At 37.1% G+C, this 25,326-nt stretch overlaps 1 protein-coding gene across 1 annotated transcript in view; it reads right to left on the reverse strand.

The window, feature by feature from the left end:
• Positions 1 to 2,339: 2,339 nt before the first annotated feature.
• The window catches only part of PIK3R1 (phosphoinositide-3-kinase regulatory subunit 1), a 60,527-nt gene continuing 37,540 nt past the window's right edge, over positions 2,340 to 25,326 (reverse strand). Inside the window, exons 5-16 of the mRNA XM_082300973.1 lie at positions 24,711 to 24,842; positions 23,635 to 23,836; positions 23,360 to 23,439; positions 13,337 to 13,439; positions 12,551 to 12,649; positions 12,245 to 12,425; positions 11,661 to 11,786; positions 10,521 to 10,663; positions 10,071 to 10,247; positions 9,904 to 9,972; positions 7,414 to 7,584; positions 2,340 to 6,977 (exon numbers count right to left, since the gene is read on the reverse strand). Coding sequence (XP_082157099.1) covers positions 6,788 to 6,977; positions 7,414 to 7,584; positions 9,904 to 9,972; positions 10,071 to 10,247; positions 10,521 to 10,663; positions 11,661 to 11,786; positions 12,245 to 12,425; positions 12,551 to 12,649; positions 13,337 to 13,439; positions 23,360 to 23,439; positions 23,635 to 23,836; positions 24,711 to 24,842 — 1,673 coding nt within the window. The 3' untranslated portion in view covers positions 2,340 to 6,787. The remainder of the gene's footprint in view (positions 6,978 to 7,413; positions 7,585 to 9,903; positions 9,973 to 10,070; positions 10,248 to 10,520; positions 10,664 to 11,660; positions 11,787 to 12,244; positions 12,426 to 12,550; positions 12,650 to 13,336; positions 13,440 to 23,359; positions 23,440 to 23,634; positions 23,837 to 24,710; positions 24,843 to 25,326) is intronic.

A 25,326-nucleotide genomic window follows, 5' to 3' on the forward strand; every position in this document is an offset into this window, starting at 1 on the left:
TTTTTGTTCAAAGATCTAAGAATGGCAGGTTTTAGATCCTTGTGTGTGCTCCCTGTTAAATTTTACTCCTGTCAATATTTGCACATTTAAATCAGTAGCCCTAAATGCTTCCGTTTTTAGTATGCAAAGGTAATTTCTTCATAGAGGACAGAATGGCATGAGTGGTGTCCTTGCAATGCTGTTCTGGCAGACAACTAGCCCTGGAATACCCATGGATAAAACCCTGCTTTTTCAAAGAAGGGCATTTCTGGTTATCTGATTGCTTGATCAGGGGTCAAAAAGCTCGTCCCTGCAAAGATTATCCAAAGTTTAAATAGTGGCTGATCAATTAATATCTGTTTATCTAGAAGGTCCCAACAGAATTTCTCTTTTTTGAGGTCTGTGTATTTGAGGACATAGGTCCTCAAAGGGATTAAAAAATAGAAACACCAGAACCACGCAGTGCTCCCACTGTTCCTGCTTTTTGTTGTACTAGAGGCAATAGGAAAGGCCTGGTGCCTCTTGCACAGCCCACGTCTGTCTGGAAGCATGTCTGACCTCACTCCCACGCAAGCCGTCCTGCAGGGAAAGAAAAACCACTTATTTTTAGCCTTCCTTCCAGTCAGGGATGCTGGCAAGTCCCTGCTGTTTGCCATTTCCTCAGTTTGCACCCTCTAAATAAGGGAATGGGGCCCCTGTGGTAAATGTTAGGTGTATCCTAATGGCAATCATCTCAAAAGAGTCCCCATAAGAACAAGAGGGGCTCTTCCCCATGATGGCTGGGAGGGCCATTATGGGCAGTGATACGTGTCCCAGGGCTTCAGAAGAGTTGCTCTCCTTGCCCCTTCCTGCCCTTCTGTGCCTGGCTGTCCCCACCTGCAGCCCTGGGAGTACCTGTTAGTCTGTGCAGAGCCATGGAAATGGCGACAGAGAGTTTCAAAACTTTCCCTTCCCTTTTTGGCTTCACAGCTCAGTAAAGGGATCTGTGTGAAGTTACTCGCACACAACTTTACACGAGTCAAGCAACTTCAGGAGAAAAAAACCCCAGCCCACAAGCATTCCCAAGCCTTTGAAAATATCACACCCACTTGTATCTGCACAAAGATAGATTTAAGCAGTTTTTCATATTCCCTATGATTCTATGACCATCAAAGCTTAGCAAGAAAGCAGAGAGGGAAAGTGGGGGAGTTATTTGTCTGCAGACAGCAAAAATAGAATGGCATTTTTGCAAACTACTTTTCTAGCCTGCCAAGAGTGATTTCCATACAATGTATGATACTGGCAAGAAATCTGCCGGTCCGTAGATTCCTGCAGATTATGATCCATCTTTCTTAATTTCTCTCCAACAGATGATGGTAGATGAGGCATGATTCATCACCTAGCTCACCTTATTTTTCAATGATGACTCTGTGGCTAAAGAAGACTTTGTGGTCCTCAACATCAATTCAGGGGGCAGGAGCAAGGTAAACTCGGTGTCAGTATAAAAGAATCAGCCTCCTGAGAAAAACTGCAACAGATGCAAGCGCTGGAGATCTAGCCCCACTTGCTACTAAGCAGGCTAAAAATACAGTAATAACTCTTAGTCTAAGTTTCTTGTAAGAATCTCTAAGGGCCAGTAACAATATTGTGGTTGTTAAAATTGTTCAAGTCTGTGCTGAGTACCTCAGTCGAGGGTATTTCCACATTAGTGTGAGTAGTATGTAAGCAAATTTTAGAATGCAAACCTTGGACAGAATGGGAATAGGAATCTCTTCCTTCTTCTAGAGTAGCTGAGTGACTTCCCCAGAGGACTTCTCTTGGGGCAAGATATGAATGGGCTGGAAGAAGTCAGATACCATATACCAATGATGAGGAGAAGCAAACAACGTTCACAATTGGTCTTACTCAATCTCCCCCCCCCCATACTTCCTCTCTCTTTGTCAGTCCCATGCTGGTTTTTACAATGAGATGCAGACATGAAGCTGGTAAATGACTTTCAGTTGCAAAGGCTGACAGGCTGGCCTCATGGAAATCAGTGAAAAAACTCACACTCTTTTCAGAAGAACCATAACTTTATCCGCACTGCAAGAGGCAGATCACAGACCATGAGTATTGCACTCCTTTTGCAATAGTATGAGATGAGAAAAACTGTCATTTTAGCACTGTTTGACACGAGATTATTTTGGAGCTACTCAACTACCTCATTCGGTTCAAGACACAAAATGGCTGTGAGTCAGCTGAAACTATTTGCTTTCTAGTTCCTCTAATAATAAGAGCATTTGGGTATCATTTTCAAAGAAGGACACATATAGACAGGAAGAGTTAGCCAAGGATGCAGGTAAATCGACATCGCAGTCCATACTGCAGCCTCAACAACTGAATTGCAGTTTCAAAACAACCTTTATTCTGCTTGAAGACTTATTACAATTTTTAAAGCAACTCAAAAACAAGACACAGCTCCATCAACTCTACAGCTTAAACAAAATTTTAAGGAGGCATGTTTTCACTGTTGCCTTGTAAAGGCAATTTACAATCTGCTTTACCCTCCACCTCCTCAACAACAATTTTAAAACAGAGTAATCTTAATGTTTTAAAGACATGTAACAGAACAGAGCTTTATTTTCAAAAACAAGAATTAAAAAAAAAAAAAAAATAGCAGCATCTTGGGCAGCTAATGCAGTCTCATCAGGACAAGTGCAATGTAACCTTACCAACTCCTACAGTTTAGTCCCAACTGCAATAACCAGAACATGATTCTGCATAAAACGTTGCACTTTGTAACCTTGTCCCATGGGAGGCATTATGCTCTGAGCTGCCCATTTCTAAAGTGACCCTGAAAAAAACAGTATCAGGATTCACTTTCCCAACTTAATACCATGCATAGCAAAAGCACTGTGTGAAAATCGGCAGAAGTTTTCCCCATTAGAAGCATCTGAATGTTTTCCCAAGCATTATTATTTCATTGCCAATTACAAGACAAAGCCATTTTTTCACTACAGAACAGTTGACACCAAATAGAAAATCTGAAGATTTGGTTTTATAGATTGCTTGACAAGATAACGGAACCATACAGACAAGCTCTTTTTTTTTTCTTCTTTTTTTTTTTTTTTTAAAGAAACTATCCAACAACACAGAAACTCAGTTTTCTAACTGTATCTGGAAACATGCTGCACCCACAAAGGTCTAGTGTGCATGTGTGCGTCTTCAAACAAAGTTAATGATATCACTTACTAAATTCAGCAAAATGATCATGTTCTGTGAAAATGCACCAATACTCGGAACTGTTCATACATAAACAAAGCAAGTATGCACATGTATGCACAGATACACATCCCCAACCATTCAAATTCATATTTCAACTTAAGTAAAACAGAAGCTCTTAATTTTGCTTGTGAGTTTTGGTTCTCTTTGCTATGTCTCATGCCTTTCAAAGGCCTTGTGAAAGAGATGCTGCAGTGCAGCATAACTCAGGGATTTAAAATAAAACAAAACGTTCCCCAAACCAGAAAAACAAAAGAAAGAAAAAAAAGAAAAGAAAAAAAAAGTAACAGAACAAAGCCCATCCATGAATTATATTAGATGAAAAAACTATGCATCCGTAGAAATACAGAAAAACACTGTTTCTTCATTTATATCCCCATGCTTTTTTTCTGTATATAGTAGTCTGAGATCAAATCAAAAGTGGAGTGAACAATATGGTACATTAAAGACAAACAACTCTGCAGTGAATAGGGCCTTTGGCAGGACTTAGCTCTGTGCATTAAAGAGGGAGAGAAATGCAGAGGCCACACAATATGTAAGTACCAAAGAAAACCCACTCATGCCAATTTGAGGGCATAAATGATCCCTGTAAATTGCACAGACCCTGTGTAGGCAGAACATCCCCTTAAGAAGCCCTAAGCACTCATCCTTACAACATAGTGCTTATTTCTCATTGTTGCTTGTGCAAGAAAAGCAAGTGTCAAATCTGCACACACGCTATTTTTTTTTCTGCCACAGCCACACACAAAGAGAAGTTGCACAGCACACAGGAACAAATTATAGTCCCTACTGGGGTGGGCGTGCTAAGGATATGGCCCACTGACATAGCAGGGGTTTTCTTAATACAAGGAAAATCAGATCCAAATGCTTTAACTATGACAAAATTTCTTGACAAATGCTACGTGAAACATCAATTCAGATTACATATATTTTGCCTACAGAGAAAAAAATACGATTTTACTCTTAAAATATTTAACATTCAGAAATTAATATATGTCCGAAGAATATCTTGGATTGCTACAAGTGTTAAACTGCTGTATATTGAACTAATCTGTAACTTCAAGCCCAGTAGTATAACTGGCATGCTAGAGTAATTGTTGGTGTTTTTCATAGTATAAACCAGTTATTAGTATAACAGATTTACATGGTCCTACAGGCCTGAAGTGTGGAATGAGGAAGGGAAGGCATGAAGACTAAACTTCTATTCAGGAAAAATATTCAGAATAATTTCTAAGTGATGACTATCATGAAACAATATTTGTTGAATCTTGTTTCCTGATACAAATTCTAGTAAGAAAATACACCTATAGGAAAGTAATGACTACCCACCAAAAAAAAACAAAAATAAAAACAAACAAACAAACAAACAAAAAAAACCACAAAATCAAAATAAAATCAAAAGCCTTACAGCCTCAGAACTGAAATAACAATGTAAAAATGAAAAGATAATATAAAGATTATTGGAGACTGGCAAATTTCTTATTATTTCCAATAGTTTGTAAAGCATTGCATACTTTGAAATAAAACACAAGGATCTCTAACCAGAGCTATTATGAGAGAACTCCATGGGTCTCACTCTTTTGATTGTGTGTGCAACTCTCTTTAATAGTAATGGATCTTGTCTTTTGCATCTTGGGGGAAGAATAATTTCATATGTTGACTTAGTCAATCTTTTCCAGTCAAGATTTCTCTGAACTTCATTACTTTATTGATTTGCAATGTGTCAATTTCCTCAGTGGTCAGGACAATAAATAACCATTGAAAATCATTGACAGTGAACTATCCCAGAATTACTAGTAACTCCATTTTAGTGGGATTTACATATTTGGTTCCTTTAACTGAACCATGATTTTGTAAGTCTCTGGTGCCCTGAAATTATGGAAATGTCCACTTTGATACTGCCTCAGCCTACAGACTTCTGAAAATACGTATCATAGCCTAATCATTTTCAAAAAAGACATTTTCCAGTCTTAATTAGTACTATATTATATCCAAATATTCTCAGTGGAGGTGGTAGCTTTTTTTTTTCCACAATACTAATACAAAAAACAAACCTAGGCAACAGATTAGAGAAACTCCTTCATGTGAAATGAAAATACCTTTACAGGCTGACAAAAATTCTGTCACAGGAGGTCAAGAAGTCATTTATTTACTGTGAAGGTGGATTCATTCTGAGATCCAAACTATCTACACTCTACACTGCAGTAGCAAAATATCCCCATTTTTTTCTGCAGTCACTATCAAAGAAGGATACACTATTTTTCTTGTCTTCCAAATACAAAGACAATCATGATAGAAGCTCAAAATGCTTCAAGAAGCAAATGTAGCATGGTACCGTATTCTAAAGATATCTCTGAAACAGTATTGTTGGACTCAGTGATATTTTGTAATGTTCATATATTTTTTATTGAATAAAGCAGCTTTGAAGCTTATCAGGCACTGCCCAACAAAATATTTAGTCAAAAAAAAGTTATGAAATTTTTAAACTTTGAGCTAGTAGCTCAATATTCTATACAAAGAAAATTGTAAAATATTTCATAGTTTTAATTCTCAAGCCAACTGTTGCTGGCTCTCTGTACATTAAAACAAAACAAAACAAAAAAAAACCCAAAAAACAAACCAAACAAGAAAATTATTAACAAAAAATAATCACCAGGAAAAATATCCTTAGGCAAAAGAAATTTTAAAAAAAGAAGACAAAAAACCCAAGAAAAACAAGCTTAATCTGTAGATATGCTTGAGAGAAGACTACAGCCTAAAGAAAATTCAGTATTGCATAGCATAGTCTAAGAATTCAGCTTTTAGCAAACAGAAAAGGAAAAAAAACAAAGCAGTTTGGTATTGACAGTTTCCATCAATGATAGTTAGTCATCCAGTACTATGTACATTATTATACACTGTATGCCATTGAAAATCCTGTTTTCTTCAGTCTTAAATATATTCTTAAAACAGGATTTTTAATCATCCAAGCAAAACACTTCCTGGCACTTTGCTATTACAATTATTCTGAACAACATACTGTAACTGAAGTCCTTTTAAAGTGTCCCTTAGAAATGAAAGTGCCACTCTGCTACATATCATTCACCAGAAACCAAAATAGAACCACAATGCTGTATGTCTGGATCCACTGAGTACAGCAACACCATTCCAAGTCAGATTGTGACCACAAAATGCCAATAACTGAATGACACAGACCTCTGATACCTTGTGTCTGGATAATCCAATGTTCTAGCTGGTAAAGCTTCAGAAGTGGTCGTAAACAAGCACCATGCTTAAAGGCCTCTATGTCCCTGCAGGGAGATCAGGTTTGGATTTTTCTCTTGTGTTTTTTCTTTTATAATTAAAAAAAAAAAAAGCACTTCAGATTACAAACATACATTCACAGCATAACACTGTGATCTCTCCCTCTGCAGTTGTGAAGGAAATCTCTAGTCCCATTTGAAGATAGATAGCTTTCATACTGCAAATTCTTGAGTAAAGCTGAAAGGAGCCTTTTCTCTCCAGAGGCCTCAATGTTGCCAAATCCTTTATTTAAAAAAACCCCAAACAACCCAGAGTATTAAGATCTTCATCGCCTCTGCTGTGCATATACTGGGTAGGCGAGTGTGACATTGAGAGAGTCATTGTGCTGCACAAGTGACGTGTGTTGGTAATGTAGCACCAGTTCTTTGAGCGAGTTGTACAAGTTATATGGCTCTGCAAATCCATACCCAGTAGGTGTCTTGTTTATCACACAGTGCTTTACTTCGCCATCCACCCTAAAAAAAAAACGAACAACCAGTTTTTAGTTTGTGAGTACAGCAAAATTAAGACAGAAAATAAGGTATTAGCAATAAATCTTAAGATGCTAGTCAGTACATAGAATTCTTCTCTTCTGTGGTGGGATAATGGTAAAAACCTAGGTTTAGTCCAAATTCATGATGTCATGCTATCTTAGGGAGACAAGAGATAGGCAGGACTTAGCAACTGCACAGAAAGGAGTGCACACATTTGGGTTTCTCTTCTGAGTGAGGCTCCTCTGTGGGAGTGGCACAGGTTGGAGCTGTGTAGGAAATAGAGCAGCAATAACATTGGCCTCAGGACTCTGTGACCTGCTTCTAAGCCCAAAGGTCCAAGAGGAATGGTGCATATGCAAGTGTCTATCTGCCCCAAGCTCACATGTTGGTTACATCATTCACAAATTAGGGTACATACACAACAGAGCAGGCATAGCAGCCTTGTTTGCTGCTCTCTCGAACAAGGAATGTTCCATCTCGTTTTCCCCGCAGCAGGTTTTCAGCTTGGCTTCTATTGATATTTCCCACATTCCATGTTCTCTCATCATGATGGGGCAAGTCCTCATCATCTTCTACCATAGAGTATTGGCTGTCGAAAAGAAAAAATGTGTTTATGAAACACAGAACAAAATCCACCAATTAAGTAGTCTTTATTCCATATTACATATTTCCCTGGTAAAATTAGGGATTTAAACCAAGTAATACTGCACCATTTAAATGACTGGATAAAAGTAAAATATAAGCCCTGTTTTTTGTTTCTTTGAAGAACACTCACGTAAATTTTAGGAAGAATATAAAAAGATGATGTGTTATTTTTCAGAATATGCTGTGAGCACTTCAGTACTTCTGCCATTGCTCACTGTTTTGGTAAATAGCAAGTCCAACAAAATCAGTACCCTCTGAGTCAGCTTCATTTCCAAAGATCAGAACACTTGGTCAGCAGTGAAAAATCATGCAATGTATCAAGTACAGCTGCTGCTTGGAGAACCTCCCAGCAGTTGCACAGGGAGATATTAATTATTTATAGGGGAGATGGCTTTGTGAAAAGGTGCAGTAGTAGAATAGTGCAGTAGTGCTTTCGCTCTCTGTCTGTCTGTCTCTCTCCCCTTATAAGCAGATTATGAGAATAGCATGCAATATATGCTTCTCTGTTAAATCAGCCACCAACTATAAAGCTGATTCAGAATTACAAAGAACCATCTGAGCTAAAGCCCACCATGAAAAAAGAAGCATCTGGTTGAGCTGTGTGGACATCACTTCAGAATTCTGCAGCTCCAGAGCTCCCCACTCCCACAACAGCCTGCACTGGTTGGCTCTGCCTGTCCTGCTCAGCTTGCAATCAGTCTGTGTTACGCTAATGCACTTATTCTCTCTGCAATAGGCTTTTAATTAGTTTTCCTTGGTATAAGAAAAGATGACTTCTCACTCATCCATGGTTCTGTCTGAATATTCTCGAAGAAGTCTACAGAAATCAGCAATCACATACAGAATTCAATTTTTCATAAAGAAAAAGGGTTCTTTTGTTTCAGATAACACTCTCTCTGGGTCCCTTATCCCATCACTCTTTTGACCTGCATGACATTCACATACATTCAGTAGTGGCTCTGTTTTCAACCAGCATCTAGAGAAAGCAATTCTTGTTTTTCATCCTGCTTATTATATTGGGGGATTCTTTTCTGCAATACAACTTCAGAAAAAAAGCCATATTCTAAAAGTTTAATTTTTCAGCAGTTACTAGACTTGCTGGCAAAGAGTGTCAGAGTGAGAGAAAATGAAGATTTTCTTTAAACAGTTTCACTTACTATTTTGATGCTACACTAAACCCACAGAGTGGCATTGTTCTTTGTCTACTGTTTAAGCGATAGAAACACTAGTGGGGACAGATGCCTATGTATTTTACCACGTATCATCTTTGAGTTGTGCTAAGACCGAGAGAATAACATGGCTTTAAAAAGTGTATGTCATTTTTATCTTCAGCTTCTACCACAGCGATAAGCACAATTTCCAGGATAACAGTAGGAGACTCAATAAACCAAGCCAAATTAAAATAAATGGGGACAAGGCCAGAACACAAATCCACTAGAGTCATTGTCTATTCTGCTTTCACTGTATATTCAACCAGGCAGCATAAAAGGCATGCACAAGAAACTACACAGGCAGAAAATGTTGATACAAATACTACTGAGACAATTTTGATTTTTCTATTTGTTCATTTTTCACTGTTACTAAGCTTCAGATACTATTTTGTGTCTTGCTTTTGTTTAAATTTGGTCTATGCACAACCCAAGCACTTTTTGCCTTTTTTCCCAGGAATGAAATGAAATGTATTCATCAGCCTAGCCCCTGTCAGAACCTGCAGTAAACTGTTTGAAATGACAGAATACTATCCATTTTCCAGAAAAATAAAATAGACTACAAAACCAGAGAAGGATATTCCTCAACATATACAAATTTATAATCTCCAACAGCAATATGACACAATGATGTGGGCACCACTATACTGGATAACATCATGGTACCCACAATTGAGATTTGGAAAACGCCTGCTCATGCCCAGAGATTTTCTGAACAATTTATCCATCCATATGACATCTCTCCAAGATACTAACACCTTATGAACTTAATTTTGCTGGTAAGAAAAAAGACACAGGTTACATTTCAGTGCTTTGCTACAGTAACTTGATTAGGCACTTCCCTAAAAAAAGGAAGAAAGTAGAAGGTGAGAGAACATCCTTTCTAATACTTGTATTATGTAGGCTGTCATGTCTTAACAGTGTGCATTGTTACTGCAGATCTACTGCAGGCTTGAGATTTCCTTTGTGTGGTCCAAGACTTAAATATGCTTTATCTCACTTTTGTATTTAGATGATTTGAAACAGCAGAAATATCTAAATCTTCCAGTACTTACTCTTCTGCATTTTCATTTCCAAGCCATTCATTTAGCTTCTTTTGCCGAACACCTTTTTGAGTCAGCCACCTGGACAATAATTGCAAATAAAATTAATTTTTTGTCATGAAAGTTGGATACCATTAAAAAACCAGACAGCTTAAAATTTGTCAATTCATGATACTCACATCAAGTACTGATCTCTTGTCTTCCTCAGCTGTATGAGGTCTGGCTTAATGCTGTTCATACGCTTGTCTATCTCTCTATATTCAGCTGCTTGCTTCTTTAAGTCTTCTTCTAATCTACGCCTGCTGTCCACAATTTCACTTATCCGAGACTTCAGTTTTTCATAGTTGTGCATGATTCTAGACGGAACAATGTGGTAGGTTACACTCTGATCTCTTATTCATAATTTTATAATCTGTTATTCAGAGGTGTAGATACTTAAGAGAACAGATTATTTCTCTAGATGTAATTATACATTTTGCCAGTTCACATGTACCCTGTTTGAGGCTTCTCTGCTTACAACTGAACAACTTCAAACTTGTCATCTTTCTTCAGTTTTAGGCAGACCTATAGTTGGCATTGTTTGTTTTTTCAAAAATCATACAATTTGATATGCAAAATAAAATACTGACCTTTGTATTTCTTTTTCATTTCCTTCCCGTTTAAATTTTTCAATGTATTCCTTACTGTATCTTTCTTGTGTTTGGCACTGCTCTTCAAATATTTTTATCGTTTCATTAAATGCCTCAATGGCTGTTCTTTTCATTTGAATTTCCTGAAAATAAAATAATCATTATTACAGTTGTTATCAGACAAAGGGGAAGATTTATTGGCTTGTATCACAGAAACACTTCAGTATATTGTAGAATATCCTTTCAATATCCCTTTACCAAAACATATTCTGTCTGCAGAGCCGTATGGCATAGAGACAACAGGCCTGTGCAAAAGGCTACCTGGTAAGATTTCCATGATGAGGTTTATCAAGAAGTAGAACTGCTAAAAATGAACCAGTTACAATCTTTACTTTGTATAAATAAATTGATTATTAGAATCTTACAGCAGTGCACTTTGGCCTTTGTACCAGCTTAGGTCCTTAGAGGCACACCTGGTTTTCTGAAATAAAGGTGGCCTGGACAGGTCTCAGGAGGTTATCTAGTTCATCCTCCTGCCCCTACATACCTAGTTGATAGCCAAGTCTTAAGTCATTAGTTCAAGTTGCCAGCAATTCTCCAATTTTCTTCAATTATTTTTAGGCATATTTCCTGCACACTTTAAGAAGCAGTCTTGATTCTGGGTCTGTAAAACTGCACTAATTTACTGGCACTTTAAGGCGTGGCTAATAACTGATTAGGCTGAAAGAAGGACAGAGGCAGCTTTTCATTCCTGCATTGTATCTACACACATCATCTCTTTGTCCTGCATAGGTAAACCAGACCCTTGAAAAACTCACAATAAAATGCAATGCTTCCCTGAAAATGTGCCTTGAAAACCATAACTCAGCTTGATGAGGTCAGTACGCAGAAGTGGTGGTAAATCAAGATAGTCATGTACTTGCTTTGGATGGAGCTCTCAGATTTGGGCACAGGGTGGCTTAGTTTACAGGTGGTGGCTGTTCAAACATGAGTAAGCAATTGCACTGTTCTGAGCGAGCACATCAGGGAAATGCAGTGGTGGTGGAAGAGAGGAGTAGGAAAATAACAGTATGAATTCACAATAATATTTTCAATATCTACAAAGTCTTCCACTCTCCCTTTAGTTCAAATCCAGCTCACCTGAGATGTTCTTGTATAGTCTTCATAGAGTCTGTCATATTCTCTGCTTTTTTCTTGGAACTGGGTATTATATTCATGTAATTTCTTTCCCACTGCTTCAATGCTGTCCTCTTTTACAACTTGATCCTGGAATGATGAGCAGAAAGAAAGACATTCTGTAAGGAGACAATTCTCTTGCACAGATTTTCCGGATAAAACTGCTTAAAAATGCTTAGATAATTACATGGAAATGTGAATCCTCTTTCACCAATATGGAGATATGCTAAATGCATAATATGCAAATGAGAAATTAATGACAAAAAGGAATTTTGCATTGCAAGTGTTTAGCTTTATACTGAAAATTACGTATCTCACCATTGAGTGGGCTACTTATAAAGATGTTTATTTCTTAACAGTGTATCTGCAGTATTTAAAGTTCTAAATATTTACATGCATAGTGTGGAGTTGGCTTTACACAAAAATATCAGGTTTTGTACCCACTTGCTTTTTCAAACATTAACAGAGCTGAAGTTCTTCATGTTCTGGAAGTGCTGCAATAATTTCTCTGTATTTAAGTGAAATGCAAAGAAAATAAACTAAATTACCTGCTGGTACTTAGAAACTGGGTAGAGTAATTTTACATCCAGTTTAGGATTATACTGGGCCAGAGATTCATTCCGGTAGTGGTTTATTAGCTCGACCACAGAGTTGAAAGTTAATGGGTCAGAAAAACCGTATTTTCCATCCCGATGGAAAATTTTGATTAATTTGTTATTTCCTCCTTTCCTGCAAATAAAGTATATTAAAAGTTAGGCATGCTTCAAGTACTATTTCCTAAAGAATACTCTACATTAAGTGCAGGTATTGCATTTTACTATTGAGTATTACAGACCCAATGTAAGTAGTTTTACCTCAGTGTAAGTGTGTAGTCCCCATGCATTTTGGTTGAAGCATCTCGTACCAAAAAGGTACCATCTGCTGTGTCTCGAAGCTTCTCATTTACTTCTTCCCTAAAATGAAAGCAAAAGTAACCAATAATTTCAATTAGTTCTCACACATTTATTCTGCCACGGTACTCTAAATTCAAATTCAAATGTTTTTAATTAAGTGAGTTTTAGAAGCCTTCTATGTCTCCATATTAATACAACTATTTAATAGCTTATTTAAAATTGTTAGAGAACAAGTGGGATAAAAAATAGCATACTCTGCACTCTCGCTGCTGGACAAAATTATTATTCATGCAAAGGTCTTTCTGCTTGTTCGTACAAGCCTGTACAATTGGAGCAGCCAGTGCTGGTCTAATATACCTATATATAGTGCAGATAAAAATGTTGCTAATACATGGCACTTGTTAGTCTGACTTGCTAACTATTGTGCCTACAGTTGAGGTTCTGAATGAAGACAAGAAGAAAATGATTTCTTTCTTAGTGCTATCTTTTCATGCTAGCATTTCATATAACTGTGTTAAAGTAACAGAACAATCATTTTGCATACTACATTCTAACTGACTGCCAGTAACTTTTTAGTCATGTTTGGAATTAAACCAACTGTAACATGTTTGTGGTGGAAACTATCCTAAAAACGGCTCTTACAACAGTGAATTTTCTACACTCAAAGCATAATACATATACACAGAATAGCACAGCAAGAATAACATAAAGCCAAACATAGTAAATACATGTCTTGAGGTGATTTACCTTGAGATATCCCCCCAGTACCATTCAGCGTCTTGTAATGACATGTTGTTATTCATGCTATTGTTAGTTACGGTATTAGGTTTCGGTGGCTTAGGAGGCAGTGCTGCAAATGAAAGGAGGGAAGAAAAGTTGTAACTCACTGAAAACATGACCATATATTCCTTGAAATTACACATTATTAAACAATTTTATAAATCTATGAGTGTATTAAAAAAAAGAACTGGTTGCCAAACAGAGTTGTCTACCATTAACAGTCTTTAAAAGACATTACAGCAATCAAGATACTTGAAAATGAAATAGTTCAAAATAAAGTTGTACTGTTTGAAAAAATGATGTTATTTTGCAATAATATATTTTAAGCAGAATATAACACCATACTCAACTCCTGCCCCTGTGAAGAAAGCATTTGAGAAAAAAGAAATCTGAAGTTTGCTTTTACCTCCTTTCACCATCTTCAGGTGAACACAAGTAATAAAACATGCCACTTTTTTTATCCTTCTATGTAATGATCTTAGAGGAATTTTGCTGTTTTCTTACCTAGAAGCTGAGTAATAAAAGATGCAAGCCCATAGCAGTACAGTATATTTGAAGAAGAATCAGGGTTTTGTAATCCTCAGCATTCTGTGCACTGATTTGCAAAAAAACCACCAAAAAACTAAACCCAACAGTTTAAGAAACCCATCTGTGACCCAAATATCCCTTGTGTTAATCTTAGTATTCTGCAGAATAAATTGTGTTCCAAATGCCAGGACTGATTAAAAACATCCCCCCCCGCTCCCCCCCCAGCTTTTTTCAATGTCAAAGCTGCATATGTATACCAGTGGGTGCCAGAGAAGATACTGCAGCACTGACTTAGTAACGAGGGGGACTACACTGGAATCAGGATTAAAAATCAACTCAGCTCTTTCACTTATCCAGTAAGTACATCATTCCTGTCCTGTATATTATGACCAGGCTCAAAAGACAATGTTTTAAAGTTGCAAGGAATATCAGGATAGCATAATACTTTCATATGACATGAACAAAATGATGCTATAACAGGCATTCAATTAGTATTGCTAGATTTTAAAAATGTTTTTTCCTAAAACAATCCAAGCAAATGGTTTGTAATCACTGTTTCAGGAAATATGAGTGTTACTACAGCATCTCCTTTTAGGCACAGTGTGGAACAGAGAGAGCAAAAATAGAAATACAAATTTTTAATGATATAATAGCAGGACTAGAACTACATCTGACATAATAAAATAAAAACAGAAACCGGTCAATTCAGTAAAAATTCAATTAAGTAAGCAGACAGGTATTTTAATATTTCAAGATTCTAATTACTACAACCATGCACTAATCCAAAATTTTATTCTAATCTATGAAAAAAGGAAAATTATTTGTATCAATAACAAAGTAAAGAAATCCCACATATCCAGTAAGATTTTTTTTAACAGCTAATGTAAAGACCAAAATTAATTAAGTCTTCTATAATAAGACTGCAGTTTTACCTGGTGGATCCATTTCTATGTAAAACATCAAGTCTGTGCCACAATTTATATCTGTCTTAGGATATTCTATATCCAGTTCTTCCATATTCCAAACAGTATTGTACATTTGTATGAGTTTCACTGAGTAAGCTCAGATACAAGAAAGGAGTCAGGCTGTCTTTGTAATGGTGTCTTGGAATTCATTTTAAAACCTATAAGGGGCTGCACTGTAACCTATTACATCATAATCCTCAGCCAATCATGTCAAAATAATGTCACCAAACCACTCCTGCTTCCTCATTTTGTTCTACATTAATCTTAAAACAATTTCAGTTTTGGGAAGAATCTACATTTAGCAGAATTGCAATATAAAGCTGGTATTACACACAAAAGGAGCAACTCTGCTCTCCTTGCCCATGTTCCTGGCTCATTTTCCTGACTTTGCAGCATGGTACAGTCCAATCCTGGCAGGATGACAAAAGGCTGATATGCTGCAGCACGTAGCTCTTACACACACGCGCACACAACACATGTTCACACACAGGGCAGCTCCCTTCAGAAGCAGGTCGGTCACATCTCAGGTGCATTCTCTGGCTTAAATGCCTCAAGTTTGCCATTCAAAAAAATTTAAAAGGATTCTACCTACTACACATATTAGAGATGCATTAGAGAAGAGCATGACTCTGTATTCATTGTATATCCATTACACACTCATCTTACACAAACACACAGAGAGACATATATATACACATAATGAAATATGGATTATGTTTTTAAACTCTGCATATTTCTACTATTTTTATGGGCACACAGGTCTGATAGAGTTTAGATTATTATTTAAAACATGCTTACTGCAGAGAGGTCTTCCTCTCATACCATTATGTAATAATACACAATTCAAATCAATCTAGATTAATTAATTTTGAAATTGAAACCCCAAATATTGTAATCTCACATTCAGCAGATTCATTAAAACCATGGAAGAAAGTAAAAACTGAGCAAGATCTTGAACAGTGGTTTTGCTGAACATAAAAAAGGCTCTGAGGATACAATAAGATTCAACCTGCCTTTTCACATAGTTTCTCTACCCTATTCTCATTGATATATTTATCAAGTTAATTGTTTTTAAAAGCAAGAGTCCTTCGTCAGTGTCTCTTTTGCCCCTTGACTTTATATCATCAGCAACCTCCAACCATTTAGAAATATTCCATCTTAACTCCCTCCATCACTGACTTTAACTCTCTCTAACCTCTTGGAAGAAACATGGACAGAACAGGCTATTAACTTCAGAGCGGAATGCTCTGTAAAGCAATATGAATGCTTTATACTCACTATAATCTATGGGGGGGAGAAAACCAGAGACCAGAAATATCTACAGCAAAGACTAGCTGTAGCAACTATCTGGGCCTTATAGCATAAGAAATCCTGGAGCAGCTGAAATGTGCTCTACCTCACAAATACTCATTAAAAAAAATTAACACAATTTATATGCTCTCTAAATATTTCACCCCTGCCCTCCACCCTCACCCCACACTGTCTGTGCCCCTGAGCAGGTTACCTCTTTTAGACAAGCATCGACATACAAGAGCATGTCTGGAGTACCAACATATACAAAAAGATGCATGCTAGTTTGCTTTGTACATTTAGAAACTTCATTTTGAAGTAGACTCTCCCCTTCCTGTTGAGATAGACATGCTCCAAAGATTCTTTCCATTTCCAAAATGAAATAGGATACTTAAAATCACTCCAGACACAAGTCTAACTACTGAACTTAGAGGTTTTGCACACCTGCTACCCAAACAGTTAAGTTGCCAAGGTAATTATTTAAATTAAGTTACAAAGATTTCCTACAAAAACTGCATTGCTGCTTTTAGGTCTCATGTGGGATCAGTAAGTATTTTTTATTCCATTGAATAAAGACTTTCAGGAAAAATTACTTCCCTAGGGTTTCACTGGTGGCCAAATTTAGGACTGAACAAACTTGTATAATCAGGTTAGTACTCAGCTCAGACTAGCCTAGCCTGCAGGCAAGAAAAGAAAGGAGGCAGATAGGCTATTCCCCATTCTGTATATAACCTAGAGAGGTACTGAAGTACTTGACTTAAATTCATATATCTTAGGACATTTAAAGCTCTACCTGGTAATCAGTTACAGTACAATACTTCCATGAGATGATGAAAAAAACACAGAAACTCAAAATCACTTACTTTGTAAATTACGCATCGCAAATGATCACCCTTTTAATACAGTCGAAAATACGATCCAATATTGGTTTCCTCTTATAAAAATCTTGCTTAAAAATAAACCCTAAAACCTCCATTTACTAGGAGGCTTCTCTGAAGCAATGAAGAAAAAGAGATTGCTCTGCTTTCCAACCAGTGTTCCATAAAAACTCCTAAAAGAGCTGTAACTTGCAGTGAGAAAATCCAAGCCTTCTCTTTCAACTGCTTAAACCTCTGTGCTGTGCAGAAGGTATCCACTTACTCTGGTTCATCATTAAAAAGTGAACCTGACTTCAGTACGGTGAAAAAAAAAAAAAAAAGAAACCACCACCCTCAGTAGCTTGCACGTCTCTCTCAGATAAGGATCTCAGTTTCATGATTAACTTGGGTAGGTTCAAATATTTGCTGAGCCAGGGATTTCAGTTGGGGGATGGGAGCAAGATTCAAAGTAAAAGTTGTCATCAGCTAACAAGTGGCCAGTACAGGGCTAACTTTCTCATTTTAGCTAAGTAAACGAGAAGACCATTGTAAGAGGCCTTAAAATAGTCCCTATCACTGGCTGCTGCATGCAGAAGATGAGAAAAACACCATGAACAACCAAATACGGGAAGTGGCTAACTGCAGAAAGAACAGAGAATAAAAATTTTCCTTGAAAAGAGCTGCATCTCTAGAAGCAGCCCTGTGCAAGAAAAATAGCCTGCTTGCAAGCACAGCATCACCTCCTATATGCTCACGCTAGATCACAAATAAAGGTGCTTTTCAAGACCCTTAGTATGAGGCTGTAGAGGCTTTTTATCAATTTCCTATAGAACTAAAAATATTAGAAAAAACACTGCCTGTATCCATGGTGGTTTCCAATATACCAGGATTGTTCATTTCTTGGGCAGGCAGGTGGGTAAAGGAACACAGAGAGGTAAAACTGTACAGAGAGGTAAAGTTTATTTTCCTTGCCTTAGTGTTTGGTGGAGATCAAACTTGCTAAAGGAACAGAGCGGCGACTGAAGAGTTTGCTTCCCTCTGCCTACAGAAGTTACATTCTTTGCCAGCTAAACTTCTACAAGGAAATAAATTCAAAGTAAAAGGAGAAGCAAACACATTAAGAGAAAGAGAGAAGGGGATTAGTATTTTCCTCCCACTTCTTGCCAACAGTGAGAATTTCTAATAAAAACACTGAGAATTTCTTTGAGATCTGCTTGTTGCTCCTTAAGGCAGTAAAATAGTATTGAAAAGTTTTTTCTTCCTTAATACTTCACATACCAAAATCCTCCTATGCTATGAAACACCACTTGCACCTAATAATGAAAACCCAAATATCTGCAGTACATTTTTGATGTTTTGCAGTTGGTTGATTAGCTTCACCTAGAACAATCCCTTGCTTCCCTAGTTTTAGCCTCTGCCTACTTGAACAATGGTCAGTTCTAAATGTAATTTAAAGCAGCAGTCATAAAGGTACAGACTACTTCAAGTGGAGATGGAAACCTGTGTTTCTGAACTAATTCAGCTTCAGTCTGTAGTTGATATACTTCTTTACTGTTAAAATTGCAGAAGGGCTTGAGAACATTTCTTGGTTTATAGGGCCACAATACAGATGTATATAGTCAAAGGAAGAACAACAACCCAACCTTGGTTCACTGAACTTTTTTATCAGTTAAAAAAGCATAGATACCCACACAGAGATAATGAATTCCTCATTATCCTGCAGGAGAGAATCAATTATCTAGTCAAAAAAAGATACTGGCATGCACACGTATTTTCAAATATTGCCCTGTCTTATCTTTTTATTTAAATTTCAAAATCTTGAGTGGTGCCCATTTAATCTGCAGACTACTATTCCTTTCAGTCATATTCACAGTGTTCTTCTATTAACACAACACATTTTTTTCTAAAAAATGATGTCTGAAGCAGGAAGGGAACTGATCAGATTTGACATGCTTGCATGTGTTATACATACAAATACTTGCACATGGACATAACAATCCATAAAAAATGCTCACAACGTCATTTGCATTGTTTCACTTTTACCAAACACTTGCAATAAGGTATTGAGAAACATAAAGCACAGGCTTCTGTCAAAACTTAGACCAAGGATACAGCATTCCAAAGTACGGTGGTTAGCCAAGGGTTGTGCTTTCCGTTAGGTCACGGATAAAGCCTGGCTTTTATTAGCTTAGAAGGGGCGCCCTCTGCTGGGTGAGACACGGATGCACAGGATCTGCCGTGGGCACGGGATCTGCTGTCAGACAAGTTCTGACAACAGAGAGCGTTCCTACACATTTGTTTATGGCCCCAGGACACTACCGACAGAACTGTAGTCTCAGGCTGATGCCTACAGCAATCCAAGGTACCTTTGAGTCAAATTCCAGGAGGAACTGGATCAGCCTTCACATTGCCCTGGCTCTAGCTGTTACGCTACCACTCGTGCAAATGTTTTATGTAGCTAAAAGCAAAGTGTCCTCACCTTGGTGATGCTGCCAAGACTTTCACCTCATCTCCAACAAGCGAGCAGCTACATATAAGGCAGTTTTATTACCTCACTCATTCTTACCTATGATCCTCTCAGTAATAAAACCTACTTTTTCAGCCTGCAGTATTTCAGAGTCTGAGCCATTATGTTACAAGCCTAGGAAACAGGGATAAACTGGGATGGACAGCCCAGACAAGGCAGCTCAGCTCTAGTTAGTGCACAGGCTATTAGAAGCTTTGATTCATTGATACAAGGCAGCTCCTTCCTTTCCTGTAGCTCTTTTTCTGCTCTTCACCAGCAATTCTACCAGCTCCCCACATCCCCTTGCTCTCTCTCCACATCCCACTTCCTCTTTGCCTTCCTAAGACACACCTTAGTCTCACACACCCAAAGCCCCTTCACACTCCTCAACACCACCCCAACTCCAGAAAGGACCCCTATCTCCCTAAATTCCCCACCCAAAATCACCTCCCAATTTTCTCTGTGTGGCCTGCCTTTGCAGCTGTGAGTGCTAAACTGATCCTGTTGCCCCAAGCACCTACTGCCCCATGGGCAGCTTTGGGATCTGCATCCAGGGCAGACCACCTCCAGGAGACTTTAAGATCCTTGACAACTAACTGAAAAAACTACCCCAGTGTTATAAAACTACCCTATGCCTATAAACACAGCCTAATATAGCCTATTTTCCACTATTTACCTTCACAAGTCTGTATGATGTGTGATATTCTGTGAGACATGAGCAGCACTACTTGCTAAAATCTGCTACAATTAAGATATTTTCTTCTAATAATACTGTTTTGAATAGCACGTTTAGAGACCTGTACTTTGTTTCTGACTGTACTCTTTAATTTAAAGTCTGTGCAGCTGTACATCAAGCTGGGGTGTTCAGACGGGATGCAAAAAATCACCTACCTTGCCCACCACCACCATCTTTTGTCTCTCATACTGACAAAGTTGAAGAATGAGACAAGAATCAGAAAATTGATCTCATTTTTTCCAGCTTTATTTCTCCTGCAACATTACTTTGTCTTCATCTGCTACACAAGAACCTACGATTCTATGAATAGGTATTGTTAACTTCAGTACTTTTGTGTAGGACTAAGCACTGTTCTAACCCACAAACTAGAATCTATAGCTTGCTGATGAACACCGTTACAGACAAAAAAACCCAATCCAACCGTTTTGTGGTAAATCAACTAATGGTCTAGGAGTAACTCTTCTGTTTGTGTTATGGCATCCAAAAATCATCACTCTAGCTAAAAGATGTCCAACTGAAGATGCCTAATTTAAGATACTAATTTAAAAAACAATAAGATGTAAGGTCCAGTTCCTTACTTCCTATTGTTTTCAGGTAAGAAGGATAATTAGTGGGTGATGTGGTAAGGAAAAAAACCCGACAGCTGTGCAAAGATCTACTTGCTATTCAGATCAGTTACCTCTAACACTGCATTTACTGTATTTATATACTGCGTAAAATACCACCAGAACTTCATGCACAGCTTGTTTTAGACAGAATGTTCTCATCTTAATAAAAAGAATTAAGAAGGGAGGAAGCCATCACTCCAGCCTGTGAAAAAGAGAAGAAACCTGGCAGCACTGGCTTCCCTGTTGTCACTTAGTCATGACGTTATTTTCAGTAAGTAAAATTCTTTCTGCTTAAAACCTCTCAAATTCTCCACTTGTAAAATTCTGCTAAAGATTGTAATTCTCAAAATACTTACATAACAAATAAGGTCTATTTATTGGAATCTTCTTTTTATTACAATGTATCTAAACAGTCTTTATGGAAAATCAAGCCACTACAAGCAATAATCTTAAAGATGACAATGCTGAAGAACACAGAGTGTTTTTAATAGTTCTATGAGAACTATAAAAACAGCCCTCTTCAGATGTTCCAGTCACTGAATGATATTGGTGTGGCCTAATCCTGCAAACTTACAGAACATTCTATACAGATTCAACTTTTGAAAATGATTCAAACTTTTTACAGGCCTGAGGGCAGAGAGACTAGCTAGCCAGACACTACAAAGCCTGAAAATTTGTATCTGAGGTTTTTTTCCAGCGTATTAGTACATGTGCTACTGAAGTGTTCTACTAAAAAACATTCCACTAGACATGATGGACTTTGAAATGCACAGGGAAGGAGTTCTGTTTTTGTAACAGATCACATGAAAAATCCTAGTAGGACTGTCAAAGTAAACTATTGCATCATGCTATATTAATTAATGCAGAAGTAATATTAAAAACAAACAGATGTTCAATTATAATTATTAATGTAGTGTCAAATCGCATAAATCTGATGGATACAATGGCATTTCTTCAAGCACCCTAATGACATTCTCAAAATGACTAGATTCCTTGTCCTCATTAGTAGTTCTAACACCTTTCACTTTTATACTTTCCTCACATGAAGCAACTCAGGCAGATATGCAACCAAGTGATCTCTTAAATGCAATTTATAAAATACTCTCATTGAAACTGAAGAAACCATTGACTCCACCTTTGTAACCTCCCAACCAGTGCCTCTAGACATACATATTTACATACTCCAAAGCGTTTGCAAACATTCAACCATAAAAAATGCTATTAGCATTAGACTATTAGAATCTGTTTTGCTTTTTAAGGCTTGTAACATGTGACAAAGAAAATAATTCTTCTACAATTAGCAGCTATTTGCTGATTCTTAGTAAAATAGGACAAATACTGTAGGTTTGCACTCTCCTAGTTGTTACAAAGAACTAGGCAGAAAAATATACAGTGGTTCTGGAAATCCCTGCTTAATACTTTACAAAATTGAACAAAACTAAATAGCAAGCTGAAAAACGGATGTACACGAAATGTTAGGGAAAGTTTCCTAACTAACAGAGCTGGCAAGATTAGAAAAGCCTTTCAAACAGAGCATTAGGAACAAAAATTTTAGCCATTTTAAATTAATCTTCATTAGCTGATGAAGAGGATTATACAATGTGCCTACCTGAAATACAGAAAATAAAGCAGTTTTCTGCTGTGTTCTAGCTCTTCAGATCTTAAGCAACTCTGCAAATCCTACTGCCATGAACTTTATTTTGTGCTTTGACTACAGAGGTGGGAAAGGTACAGGCTGTCCAATGCTCTGTTCACCCTTTCCTTTGTTAGGATAGTCTCTGTTAATAAGCTGTGAAAGGAATTGCTTTCAGCTAACATGTAAAGTTCCCTGCATTAGTAATGTCCTTTCCACATAGTTAGCAAGCCTTGCTTCTACCAAATACCTGATTCAGACCCAGGGATTTTGCATAAATTAGAGGTGGGCTTTACTATTTGTTGACTTAATTAGATCTTAACTTACAGAAGCAATACACCTGGGATCTAACTTTCCTGCATGGGCTCTAAATATATTTCACATTATTTATTGATATTGGTAAATAAATCTTTTTAGTATCTGGATTATAAAATACATGTATGTAAATAATGTCTCCATAGGGTATAGCAAATCTAAGAAAATTTACCTGGGAGTAAATCGAGAGTTCAATAAAACCTGGAGAATTAAGCCCCCTACCACTGTATGATATGCATTCTATTGGTTTACAGGTCTCAAAAAACTCACAAATTCCTATTTGCTGTTTACTGAAAGAGAACAAAAATCCTAAGGGCTGTACAAACTATTGGCACTAAAATGACTTCAATGAAAAAAGACTATTTCTTATAAAACAAATACTGCACACCATCATAAAACATACAAGGAACTTCTACTTAGCTCTGTAATTGTACACTTTTGCTTTGCATTAAGTTTGATTTAAATAGAAAAACCAAAAGCATTTACCGTCCTTAAGTTGAATTTTAATATTTAAGAGAACAGATAACTTTTTAGATTAAAAATATTTTTTACCTGGTATGGGCTGTCTCTCATTCCATTCACTTGTGATTAAAACCTCTAGGACTTTAATGTGGTGTTCTGTATTATCAGAGCTGCAAGAAATGGATTAAGCAGTAAGAACTAGGAGAAATACAAAAGTTTACTTTAAAACTAAAAAAAAAAAAAAAAAAAAGGAAAAAATTTACCTCGCATCAGAAATAAGGTCAGAAAATTACTTAATTCATCTTATTTTGTATATAACTAATTCATATTTACAGTAAAAAAAATGGTAAAGATGACCCACATACCTTGCTATCTGGAATTTGAAAAGCAGAGGGCTGAAAATTTCAGCCAGAGACCTTGCATTCAAGAGATTTTTGCTGGAGGCTTGACAAACTCTGAGGAAATGTTTGAGCAAATACTGAAGTGTGAGCCAATACTGGGGAGGTATATTTGGAGATCTGATCAGTTTCTTGAGCAACTGAGCATATTCCTCTGAGCTCTGCACTTCTGCAAGCAAACAGATAAACAATTCTTGAAACCAGCACAGGAACGTTCAAGTAAAATGAAACTATATGTGACTCCTTCAGAAGCACCAATTTTACAGAAAAAAATAATTCTGTCCTTCATCAGAGCCATACGATTTCTTTCTTCTTTTAAAAGAAATGAAATGCTCAGGGAAGAGTAAAGAGCGAGTATTTAAAAGTCAAATGGAAACAGATATGCATTTTGGTAAAAACCACAATGTGTTCAGAGTGTACTGGTAGAAGTCTGTCTCGTGTTTAGCGTCACACATGATTGGGTAATTCTGAGATGCACTAGATAAGTCTCACAGGTGCTGTTCTAACTTTGAAGGTTACCAGTAACAATATCCTGTCCTGAGATATATAACAGAATACTTGGCCCACGTGCTGAAAACCTGTAAGCTGTACTTGTTTTAAATGACCACAGTAGATGATGAATCTCACATGCATGTATTTCTCACTTCACAATCTGCAGCCCCAATGTAATACAGTACTCCATGACCTCTAATACATTTACTTTGTCACCACTGATAAAAAGTTAAAAATTAGCTTTCTGTATACAGGCAAGTCCTTGATTTTTTCCCCCAGTTCTTCTATAGTATTTCTAGTTACTAAAGTGAAGAGAACTGTGTTATCCCTTGTATTTTCCATTATGTTTACCTAAATAAGTTACCAAATAATGCAGAATAATGTCTAGATCTGAATAGAAACAGCTTTCATCGAAAGTGGTAAAGGCTTCTGTGAGGCTGCCAGGTTGTGCAGAATCTTTGCTGTTCTGTGGGTGATAGCTGAACCACCAGATATTCAGAATTCTAACAAAAGCTTTTTGTTTGACATTTGAAATAATGTGATAATCATACCTTGAGCTACAGAAATCATGTCACTGTAAACAGCTGCTGGAATGATGGGATTTGGCAGGTCCAGGATATACCTCTTGAGAGCATCTGATAAAGTATGGACATCAAATGTCTCTAAATCTAATGAAGAGGCATCTAAAGGGAAAGAGAAACACGCTTTTCAGACTTCAGAAACTGGAAAAAATATACAAGCTCATAATAAGCCAAAATTGCTAACTTTCACCTGGTTTATAGGGAACAATTCATAAGAATGTAAGACACCAAGAAACACCTTTGAGATGAAGAACACACAGAGTTCAACACCCTGCTCAGTCCTTTGGCATCTGATGAACCAAATGGCTTCCATAGCTGTGTGTGGCCTTCCGTCACATACAGCTCAGGGCTGAACTCAGAGTAACGGTAGTAACTTGCTGCATCTTGGCAATGTTATGAGACATCAGAATATTTTTAACAGGTCTCTGTTTTATATGTAAATATTTTGTGTAAGAAGTAAGTACTAATCAAAGGTTTGGTCAAATGCAGCTTCTCTACAGGGAGCTATTTCTATTATGACTGAAAGTTTGATTAACATCTTGGGGATCCAAGTCTGCAAATATTTATGTAAGTAAGTCGAAACAAA

This window comes from Coloeus monedula (assembly GCF_965178545.1).
Source record: "Coloeus monedula genome assembly, chromosome: Z".
NCBI lineage: Eukaryota > Metazoa > Chordata > Aves > Passeriformes > Corvidae > Coloeus > Coloeus monedula.